This window comes from Halichoeres trimaculatus, unplaced genomic scaffold, assembly GCF_033239565.1.
Source record: "Halichoeres trimaculatus isolate MK-OKI-2021-1 unplaced genomic scaffold, fHalTri1.1 fHalTri1_scaffold_9, whole genome shotgun sequence".
NCBI classification, from domain to species: Eukaryota; Metazoa; Chordata; class Actinopteri; order Labriformes; family Labridae; genus Halichoeres; species Halichoeres trimaculatus.
Window position 1 is genome coordinate 29,648,224 of NW_027437188.1, and position 12,382 is coordinate 29,660,605.

A 12,382-nucleotide genomic window follows, 5' to 3' on the forward strand; every position below is an offset into this window, starting at 1 on the left:
TGGCAACCCTACCCATCATGCAAATAATGATCCAGAGGGGCAATCAGAGGCGTTAAGACTCTGTTCCACCATTACACCCAAGTGCAGTGTTCTGGCCATCACCCGTCAATGACCAGCCGTGTCTCATACAAAGGAGAATTTTCAACTTCTCAGGTTTAATTAATGCAAAGATTGATGAAGTTTAAACCTAGCATGAAGTATCACAGTATGCCAACACCTCACTGCACAGAACAATGAGGTGTTTCATTCTCCTTTGTTCCCAAATTGAAAAAGTTCATGTCTAATTGCATTCATCCTCATCCTTACGCAATTAGCACATGAAAACAAACTTTGCGGGTCTTCTTCTATACTGTGAAATAGTGGGTGTCAATTAACATCTCAGGAAACTAACATCACCTGAATATAGGAGTGAAAGTAGAGGCACTCTTCTACATTAAAAATCCCCTTCAAAATAAAAGCTCAGGGTTTTGTTTTATTACCTTCGCCATGGAGGTTATGTTTTTAGGAGAGTTTGTTTGTTTGTCTGTGAACAACATAATTCAAAAAGTAACGAATGGATCTGAAATTTTCCGGAAATGTTCAAAATGAGATAAGGAAGAAGTGATTAAATCTTGAAGGTGATCCAGATCATCATCTGAATCCTGGATTTTTTTTAAAGGATTCTTTATCATTGTGAGATAGGGCTGTTTTCAACATATGTGTATATAACTCCTGGTTGGATTGCTTTGCAAAACAATACAAGATAAGGTCACAGTAATTTCTGACAGATGTTAAAGTATGCTCTAGATCCTGGCAATATTCTGGATACTAAGATCCAGAATATGAAATATGCACTGGGTCATCATAATTTTCAACACCGTCAGGTAACAAATTATGGTACAAACCTGCAACTGACACCGAATCGTAGCAGACAGTCTGCTGAAAGGGAGTGTAACATTAAAGTAGGACTAAAGTGTTGTGTGAGAATCACAATATGCTTGGGGGAGGTCTGCGCTCTCTGAGTGTTTTTCTAGTTTTATCTATTTTATTTATTTTTGCCCATGCAAAAGCATACAACTCACTAGAGTCAGCAAAAGCGTGAGCAATAATGGCAACTATTCTATATGACGGAGAAAGGTGTGGTTCACAAGTTAACAAACATATGAACAAATAAAACAAAATTGGAGTAAGGTGTGAGTGAGTGGTGAAATGTGAAATAAAATGGGGATTGTTGTATTTCTCTGGAGTGGGAATGTAATGGATAACAGAATAAATATCAGGATGAATCATTAACCATTGAGCGGGAGAGTGTAACAAAGACGTGATGTCTCTTTGGAACACACACCCCTCCATGAAGCAGCAGGTATTTTGACTTCTTTGCACATTATATTCCACCTGCATGTAAAACGTACAATTTATCATTCATCCACTCTGCAATTCAAATACTGAGCTCCTCTCACAGACAGACGTCTTTTCTCTGTGATAATATCTGTTTATTTTCTATCAGATTCGATTCCACATTCAGCTCCTCTGCATCATTCATTTGTACTTTTTATGTGTATCCACTGTGTTTGCTGTAAAAGCTACTTCAAACAAGCTGCCCCAAGTGGGATTAATGAAGTGGATTTTATTGTGTTTCAAACCAAAGAGTAAGAAGCAGGCTTATGATCTCAGAGCATTTCAGCGAAAATCAAATGAGAATCACTCGTCTCCCTCGTCTACCGCTGAGGCGTCCTTGAACCAGGGACAACCCCCAGCTGCTCCGACGGTGAGAGCGTGTGTGGGTTGAGGCAGGCAAGCTCCCTGATGTGACATGAATCCATATGTGGACATACGTGTAGCAGGTTGTGTGTGAGGAAGAGCAAGCATGTTCAGCAAACCTCTGCTGGAGAAGTAAAGGTTAAAAAAAAATGCCCAGAAAGCTTTGCAGCCAGCAGTGTATGCTAATGCTCTCTGGGCTCTGGGGGGAGATAAAAGGGCGATCCAAACATTGTTTATTGGGAACTGTGTGCAACATAAATCATGTAGCAAGAAAATGGAGGCAATAACTCACCTTTCGCTTTGCTTTTTGTCCCAGCCACTGATAGCATGAGGGGGCAGAGGAAGGAAACAGCAGGTTAGACAGGTGTGAAAGAGAGCATTGATGGCATGATGATTATTAGCTCCACACATGGTGACGAACAGATAAGAATGAACGATGTGAGCAAAGTGAGTCATCCACTCAGTATTACTATGCACCATGATCCTGTCATAAAAAGGTGAGATATAGGAAGTTAACATTAGCATAGCATTTCTGAAAGGAAAACATGAGTGCAAATGTCACAGCTCGGTTAACAAAGCTTTGTAACAACATCACTTCACCGCTTAATCTTCAGCCTCTAATTCACAATAACATTTCACATACTTAATACAAAAGCTACAGCACAGGGACATATTTCTTGTTTGATATAACATTTGAGACGCTCCTTTTCTAAAAGATAAAACTGAAATAGGTGGTTGAAAGTTGTTTCTGTTACTGAGCCACATCATAATTCATGAATAGGTTGTTAGCATGTTCTGTACAGTTACTGAGGCCACTGCAGTAAGGGCGTAATGCTTTACTACCTGGATGTAAACAAGCTCAGGCTACAGATAACATCCTGTAGTTCAATGTTTGACATTTTTGTGTCCCCATAAATGGAGATAAGTTGGTAACACTTTATATTAACTACACACTTTTTAGCATTAGTTAAGAATAGGTTAATACCTTGGTCATCATCTGTAAAGCATTGTTCATACATTAATACACGTTTGTATATAATGTACAAGCACAGTTATAAATGTTTTGTTACTGATTGATGCCCCTATATAATCAGTTAACTAACTCTCTGTTCATCCTTTATAAATCATGGATTCACCAATTACAAATGAGCGTTTCATAGCCATTATAAACCTGTTATTAACTTTAAAATCTCTCAAATTTACTGTTTTATATATTGTGCCATTTACAAATGATTTTATACAATCAGTGTTAAAATGTTAATATGTCTTTTAGATAATTGATTTTTTTTTATAATTTGATATTTTGTTTTATTCTGTTGAAGTGAAATCTGTAACTTCTATGTTTTAAGGTGCTGCTGGTCTTTAACCTCTTTAATAAATGCTTTATAAAGAAATATAGTCTTCACTTTAGACCAGCTCAAAAAACACTGAAAATCAGAGTCTTTGTGACTACCTTAATAAATCATGATTCACTTTGTGAGTAGGTTATCACTAACTTTTACTACATGTAAGAATTATGAGTGGTTAATAACTGGTGAACATGTAAATAGTTATTAACTGGTAATGACCGGTGAATCCAGCATTTATTAAGTATGAATAACAAGTTATTTAACTGATTATAGAAGGTCATTTTATCAGTAATAAAACATTTATAATGTGTTTGTACATGATAAAAAAAGAGGATTAATGTATGAACAATGCTTTTCAGATGCTGAGTTAAATATTACGTAATGCTTAACTAATGCTATAAAGTGTATAGTCAATATAAAGTGTTACCAATAAGTCTTGTTGTATAGTCAGGTAATTCAACCTACATGGAAGACTGAAGGCAAGTGCCGCTAGCTTGCCAGAGTTAGCCACATTCTCGTAGCTTTACACCAGCCAGATACAGCAAGTTCCCTGTCTCTAGTATGGATTCATTTACCAAAAAATGAAAAGAATTATAACCAAATACTACAGCAGCAACAACAACAATAACAACAATGTGTCAGCAAAAACCTTTAGAACAAATTCCTCAGAATGTCTGCCTCCCTATCTGAATGTTTGTTTTGTTTCTGCTTGAATAAGAGGTTATTATGCTGAACTTGTTTTTCAAATCAATAACATTACAACCATGCAGAGTCATATCTAGCTATAGTGATCCAAACAATAAGTGCTGTGGAAAAATGTGTAAACCTTCCTTCATACAGAGGCTAATGTTTCTGACAGTTCCTGGGAAGATTTCTGCTCAACAACCCTCAACTTTCACCTTCTGTGCAAATTACAGGCTAACTCCAGGAGACGTGGCAGATCGGTAAACAATTTCCTTTTCATCACGACTGGAGAGGCAGGCGCTTTGTTTGTGGTTACATAAAAGGAGGTGCTTAGCTGCCTTTCAGGTACAGACACTTAGCTACTTGTAATGAGGACACAACATTGTTACCAGAGGCTTCAGACTACAAGAGATTAACACTCGATTTGCCTCCGGTTTCTGAAAAGGACTTATTGCGTAACCTGCTTCATCCAGTCTGAAGAACTGTGTTGTCAACATGAGCAGAGGACTATACAGCCTCGAAAAACAAAATACACTCTGAGTGAGAGTGTGTGTGAGTGTGCAAAAAGTACTGGTGAGCTAGACAAAGCTTTCTTATGTGCAGATTAGAGTTAATATGAAATAAGATAATGCTGCCTTCATCCAGACATTCTGAAGAGAAAATATATCATTTAAAGGGCATATTACATTTTTTTTCATAAATTAAACTTAGCATCTTAGCGTCTGGTAATGAGTGTTTTATGTGTTATACAACCCAAAAGAGCACAGATTTAGAGGAAGAAGTGGCTGTTTTTGGTAAAGCTGTTTTGAATCCCCTATTTTTAAACATGGCGTCATATGACGTAACAAAGGGGACCTGAGTTCTCTGACTCGGCTTTGATCCAATGTGCATAACAGGAAGTTGTGAGTGAGGGCAGGCGAAGAAACGTTGTCTATGGTGCCTGTTTTAGTCAGAAAGATTATGTGCTGGATGTGATGGAGCTCAGGATGGGATACAGGAGCCAGGTTTGGGAGAGACTGATGGCAGTGTGGTCCCATCAGTACAAGCAACTGCAGGTTCACCAGCAGCAGCCCCTAGCTCCACTCCTGGTGGCAGATGTAATCAAGGATTTGTCAAAGAAATGTGAGCTGAGCACCATAAGTCTTGATTGTTGTCTTTAGAATTCTTTTTTGACATCATGACATATAATCCACACTAACACTTACAAATTATTTTTTAAGTTATTGTCTTAAAGATGAATGTGGAATCTCAGCACACCTGAAGGCACAGGTGCGTAGGAAGAGGGCATAACTCAAAACGTGTCCCCAAAATCAAAATAAGGTTCCTGTACACTATATCACTCTCAATTATAACATTCAGGTGCATCACAGAGTTTTAAATGATCTTCAGATTTTATATATATATATATATATATATATATATATATATATATATATATATATATATATATATATATATATATATATATATATATATATATATATATATATGTGTGTGTGTGTGTGTGTGTGTGTGTGTGTGTGTGTGTGTGTGTTTTTTTTTAAACGGGGCAGCCTAAAGTTATTGTCTCTATGTTTCCACCTTAAAAATGCTAATGTGAACACAGTAGTAGGCTAAATATTGCGAGCTAACAGCGCTCACTCACTTGGAAACCTGCAATGTTCTCCACCACTTCTCCTCACACCAGAACTCAAATGCTCTCCTAAGGCAGTTATTCCTCCTAATCCTGCCCTGATCCTGGTACCCATCTTGCCTAATAGATTCATGCTAATAAACATATTAAACTGTGTCCAGGAGGCCCCGTTATTTATTAACTTCATGATTTCTTTCAAAATATTGTTTTGAAGTTATTTTCCAATAATATATCATATAATAATTGCCAATAATAATAATAATAATAATAATAATTATTATTATTATTATTAAACTGTTGTTTTCAACCTGCAATACGTTCTTCAAAGAGAGTTTTAGACACTCAACATATTTGATTTGTTCCACCTGTGAGGACACCGTATTTAATTTACAGCTCACATCTGACAATCCTGGAGAAAGGTAATCAGACGTTTTTCACAGGATTGGTGAATTCTTCACACTTTTAAAAACAGGTTTCTCTCATTAAGTGTGTCTCCATGTGTGAGCTGCAAGGGGGGCACTGTTGAATGAGCTATTTTTAACCAGAGCTCTACATTTGTTATTTTTTCATTTAACTCTCTTTTTTTCATGCCTTGTTTTCTCTGTAGTAAAAATAGATGAAGCCTCTGACGGAGCTGCAGGTGAGGAAGCCCTGACCAAATCTGCTCCGACCGAGCGTCTCACTGCGATGTTTCATGAGGACGCAGCGGCTGACTGACAAGAGCACTTCTTAGCTCCTCAAGAAATAAGCTCCTCTTGTAGTGTTTACCTCTCCTCCACCTCTAGTCTGCTAATGCATTGTGTGCTGACACTTCCTGCCCATTGTGGGAATGTCGAGCAGACTAACAGGAGACTGTTCCTGCTCTGGAGGTGACAGAGACATGGTTCACACTGTGCCCAGCTCATTTGTTTCAGCTGTTGTTAAGGATAATTTCTCCCTTCTTACAGTTTTAGTGGAGCTACATCTGTATTCTACGGGCTCATTGCTGCTGCGTTCATGTGTTTCTACACTGCTGCTATTTGAGAACAGCTGGACATCCATCATAGAGTAATGACATGTTTGCAGAGAAGGCTATTTGAGAGGCTGGGCTGTGTGTGCATGTGTGTCTGTGAACTGACTGGTTGGTATCTGCAGTATTAGATAAACTGAGGTCAAAGGCCACCCTGCAATCTACATTTTTTCTCAGTAAACACCCTCCATGAGGCCAATTTTGCACACAGCAATACGTTTTTCGCAGACCAGGCCAAATGTCCAATCAGGATAGCGATCATTTTGCTCATCAGAAAACCCAGAGCTGAGAATGGAATGAAGCTTTGTGGTAAAAAAAAAAAAGAAGAAGAAGAAGTCCCATTTCTGCCTTAAAAATAGGTCAGTGTTAATCTGGAGTCTGCAGAAAGGCTAAATGTTTATCTGTAAAATGGGTCATTTCTTGGCGATCCTTGTGCAGGCTCTTATCTGATGACTGAAAACGGGAAGACCAAACAAGTAGCGTGTGCCATTCTACCATCTAATGGAAAATTCATTGTTTTTGACACTCATTAATCTCTCTGTACGCTCCCAAGCCTGTGCCTCTCCCTATTTTCTCCTTACGTGGAAGTTATTAATCTCTGACTCGCTCCAAATTTAATAGTGTTGACAAAGTCAGGAACCATGATAAGATTCTCCTTGCTGTGAACTGGAAATGTTGGCAAGCACATGGCAAGCATATCAATTCATTTTATCTGAAAAGTGAAACACTTTGACATTCCTAAGAGGACTTTCACTGAAAATCAATAGCAGGGCACACAACAACAGAGTTCTGTGGGAGAATGTCAGTGTGTTTAACACACTTATCCCATGCTTAAATGCCCAAGTGCATTTATGAAATCCAGCTCTACAAAGAGATAATGCTCACACACCGCTCAGACATGATTGCAAGGCCTGAATACATAAAGAACAAAACCTTAAGTTTAATAAATTGGAAAGAAAAATCCATGTTCTTCATATAGTTAAATCTAAACAGCCTAATCAAGTCTTTCTAAAACCAATTTAGGAAAACAAGAGAGGCACTTTAGAGGTGCTTCAGAGTAAACAAAACGAGTATTAGCTGTGGAAGTGTCATCTACTGGTCATTGAAATAAAGAAAAAAAAATAGAAGGCCCTGTAATTTATCTGGACTACAGAGCAAAAATATATATATAAACCTAAGATGACTTAGCAGAGTATCCTCAAACATATGTCTGAGCAAGGATTCACTTAACAGACATGCATCACATGGGAGTGCTCTTCAACAGGTGACACAGTACATGCTAAGCTCACATGACTGACAGGCGCTCCATTGCTGTTGTAAAGGAAGCTTAAAGCCTGTGTCATATCAAATGTGGCCCCGACCAACAATCAGCTCCATTACCATACCTGCCAACATCAGACCTTGAAAAAGCGGGAGATCCAGGTCTGAGGACACATAACCTTTGGACCACTTAATTCCAGTTTATATTGGCTGTAACCCAAGGGACAACATCCGGTCAGTAGAAACGAAGCCTATGCGGGAGTGCTAAAAGTTGCTGTTGTTGAAGCTGGCTGCATAAAGACTGGAAGTCATGTACACACCCAGCCATAAAAACATAGCATATTTACAGCCTGGTTCAAAAAACAGCTTGGGTCTTAAACACTGATTTCACTATCCCCACACACTGTACGGTCAGTAATTTTTTTTTCTATCTCTGCAGTTTAGAAGTTATTTGGATCATTTATTTTTCCAATCAGGGGCACAGCTCAGGTTACCTGACTGCCAGGCGCCCTCTAGCTGCTCGAAGAAAAACTAACAGCCAGAGTCATAGTGAATGTGGCTTCATTTCACGGTTTCAGGAACGGACGGGTGACGTCATGGATGCTTTGTCCATGTTTTATACAGTCTTGGCTGTAATCCCCCCAAAAAGTAACACCTGACTCTCTATGTATAAATGCTATGAGGAGGATCTTTTGTAATTTGCACTTCCACACCACCCTCTTGCCCAGACTCTCCACACACTGTTGTTAATTACTTTTAGTGAGGTGTGTGTTTGTTTTGGAATTAAATTTTCTTGGTTCAAGGCAACTTTTCACTGGATACAACGTGCCGAGGTAAGGTATTTATCAGTACAGTTACGTATCGCCACGGTTTGAAACGTGGCATCAAGCAAATGTTGTAGCAGCTGGCTTTATGTAGCAACATCATCAGCCCAATGCCCTTACCAATCTGTAGGCTAACGTGACAACAAGTAAGCACTGTCAGTTTGTAAGTAGTTTGTGATAGACTCTCAAGTTTGAACAGACTACTTCAGAATAACAACTGCATATGGGTTGGAATGAACATTAGCACAAACAGTTTAGCCCCTGTGTTAGCCTTTAGCTCGGGCTGTATCACTCTCCCCTTTAGCTTTCTTCTGCTCTTCTGTCCTTTTACTGTCTGGCAGTTAGGCTCCCGTGTCCACCATCACTAAAAAATTAATCACAGAAATCGTTTTCTCTTCTCACTACTAAACTTCGTCAGCCGGCACGGTGTTGTCATAGAGATCTAGACGTGCTGTAAATCAATCCAGTCCTAGTCGGCCCAACCTGGAAGCTAAGAACTAGCAATTTAAAATAAGCTGTAACCAGCAATATTTGTGCTGATAATCTCATTTTAACGTGGGTTACGATCAAGCATATATCTAGAGGGGAGACTTTTTCAAGATCACTTTTGAACTCCTCACAGCCCCTTTAAAACTCGGACGAGTGTGTCCCACAACTGATGCATTCACTGGGCCTTGTAATTCTCAAACATAAAATAACTCATCTTAACAGTACCATTCCCGTTATCCAGTTCTTTACAGTATCAAAATTCAGGAGAAAATAGGGAGAAAATACAAAACGGGAGTTGAGAGGGTGAGAGGGTTAAAAAACTGGAGATTCTTGCAGAACAACAGGAGCATTGGCAGCTATGTCCATTACTCTGCATCAGCAACTGATGGGTGACATATTTTATACAGTCAGTGGATGGATGCCCTAAGAAGGAGCACATTATTAAAAAGTCTGAGGAGATGTGAGAGGAATCGCTTGCAGGAAATATTATAGATCAATATCAGTAATTAACAGATATCAACATGATTAAGACTCTTTGTTAATGTAAATAGTGTTTGCAGAGGCAGAGAGAGACAGAGGCAATTAGGAGAGAGTCTGTTATCATCATATCAGGAAGAGTCAGGGAGAATTTAGTGAACAAAGTAAAGAGGTTAACTTTAGAAAATACCGCAATATCATTTTTTCCAAATATCGTGCAGCCCTACTTTTGTATACTACATCTTAGTGAATTAAAACAATGCTAAAAGTTATACAACCAACATGGGAGAAAATGCTAAAATGTTTTTTTTCTTTTTTCTGTCAGCTTCAGAGAAGATAAGAGCAGAGCCTTGGGAGAAGAAAAAGCAACAGATGGAACTTTGTGCTCAATCAACATGGACCCAACATGAGACAGATGAGTTTAATATGTGCAGAGCTCAATAAAGAGGATAATAGCATGTCAATAACAATGAGATAAGAAGCAATAAGAGAAGGAGAAACACAACGAGGCAGAGAGATGGGACTGAGTCCAGCTTGGCCACCAGACGCTCACATGTGGAGCAGCCGGCCAACCCGCTTGTTAGCTGCATTTGCATCATGTGAGGCTCAAACTGCAGGGAAATGAATTCCATTCATTTCTGTGCCGCGCTTGTTTCTGAAGAGGGGGAAGCTGGTCTGCAAGAAGCAGTCGTCTTAGGTCCCCATGGTGATTAGTTTAACCGACCACTGAGAGGTTCGTCCTCTAACACAGCGAGCGCCGGCCTCTGTCCCTCAGCCGGCCATCACAGGGGTCACTGCGCCACTCTGCCGGAGTCACACAACAAACTCTCCTGGGATGACGCGGCTGTAAGTAATCCTTTGACAGAGAAGCACTTCATCATATTCAGCTCTCACACACACACACACACACACACACACACACACACACACACACACACACACACACACACACACGCTGAAAGGCAGTTTTAATAGCTGCTGTGCCTGCTGCTGGATGTTTAACAGCAGCAGGTAGCTTTGAAAAACAGAAACCTTGTGAGATAACATCAGTAATTTGCTCTGTGTTTAGATGAGGTAATTTTATATTCTAGTCTAATGGTTAAGAAGTGCATAATGACCATGCTTTTAACCATTAATGCGCCTTTTCTGTGATTATCATCAGTGAATTTGAGAGACAGAATCACTTTTATAGTGCTCTCTCTGACCTTTCATTTAACAGATTATAAACAAAAGTTTCTTTCTCACAAAATGATTAATTAATCATGATTCTAACACTGTTGTGGCAACTTTTCAAACTGGGAATAAAAGTTAAATTAAAGCTTGTTTGGCTCAGCAGAGAAGTTTTAGTGCTGCAGTGTTATTTTGTGATACAGACGTTTGAAGAAGCAAAACCTGCTCCTGTGCAGATTGTGACTAAAGTTACGCTTTTATGTTGAAGGGTTGACTGTATATCCCTCTGCTAATCTCAAACAGTCATCACGGAGCTGCAGGTAGCGGCAGACAAGCAGGAATTTTGGAAGTGCAATCTCTTGAACATGAGGTGACACAGCTGGTGAAGTTCAACAGCTGTAATATCCTCTCACCTGTGTCCAGAGTCCTCTGAATAATTTAGTGTTCAGTGGATTATTGATGAGGTTGAGCTGTAAGAAACGGTCAGCGCCTCCAGCTTTTCACAGCGATAATACCAAATGAATTACCCGATTAAAAGAGCCAGCTCCTTCATAAACAGCAGCGACTCCCTCCAGAGTGTGTTTCCCTCTCCGCTGTCAGCTCATGTTGCTGCAGAGGCCCACATCTCTGCTGCCGCTGCTGCTTCCATGAAAACACACAATCCAAACACACCTCCAGAGCACTCTGAGCATTACAGGCACACATACACGCCCTAAAACCAATTCTGTCTTCAATTTTCTCATCTTGTCTCCACTGTGTTTCCATTGGAGCCCTTCATGTAACAAAAGCCTGCGATTGTCCCTCCAGTTAGAGCAACACAAGCATGAGAAGGCGAGCAAAAGTAATTGAGAAAACTTGTTTTCACACAGCAGGGTTATAGTGAAGCCATTGTGCGAGCAATGAGACCTACTCATCGTTCCATGTCACTGTGATATTGTAAGAATAGTAAAAAAAATCATCATGCGTCCTTGTACACAGTAATGGAGGCTGTCACTGAAACCTGGACTGTAATGTAATCCATACAGGTGACTTTTCTGCATTAGACCAGTGCAATTTAAAACATATCAGTGAAAACTTTCTTCACTGCAAACAAAGTTTAGAAATGAGAGGTAGAACTACTGTTTTATGATTTGATATTTTTAGAATTGAAACAACCTCCTTTGTGCAAGCAGTTTCAAACCAGCCATGTTCAAGACAATCCCTACCTAAAGCCTTGTTTCAACCAAGCAATCTGGTTTAGATCAGTACGGTTTGGTACGGGTTGGCTTGGTTAAGCCTGGTCCTGTTTGCATATCCACAGCCAACCATCCTCTGTCCTGTCAGTTTAAGCCTTTGAGGTCTGGGAGGCACCACAGCAGGGGTGGCCAACCTGCGGCTTGCGAGCCACATGCGGCTTTTGCTTTTCAGTGTGTGGCTCTTTAATCCATTCATTATTGTTATGAATAGTGGTATACCAATCATTCTAAATTATTGATATATTAATGTTGTGATCAGTATTGATCAATACTTTGGGTGATGAGATTGATACTTAAGTTTCAGTTTCTTTTCTCTACATTGCACATGTGCTCCTTGCAATCTAGATAGATAGATGGATGAAACTTTGTCTCTTCTGCAGTAAATCCAGAAACTTGTCTTAGACACGGCTCCAAGTACGAATTGAAACACATTTACAAACACAATAAATGTCACTTCAAAATTTGGGAGTGTATTCATTTTCATCTTATGTCCTTTCGTGTATGTGTGATGT

At 39.5% G+C, this 12,382-nt stretch overlaps 1 protein-coding gene across 3 annotated transcripts in view; it reads right to left on the bottom strand.

The window, feature by feature from the left end:
• The window catches only part of cadm2b (cell adhesion molecule 2b), a 202,254-nt gene that overhangs the window by 60,201 nt on the left and 129,671 nt on the right, over positions 1 to 12,382 (bottom strand). For 2 of the 3 annotated variants that reach the window (XM_074679637.1, XM_074679638.1), the window contains exon 2: positions 2,033 to 2,059. The exons of the other annotated variant lie outside the window; for it this stretch is intronic. In XM_074679637.1, coding sequence (XP_074535738.1) covers positions 2,033 to 2,059 — 27 coding nt within the window. The remainder of the gene's footprint in view (positions 1 to 2,032; positions 2,060 to 12,382) is intronic. 3 annotated transcript variants of the gene reach the window in all.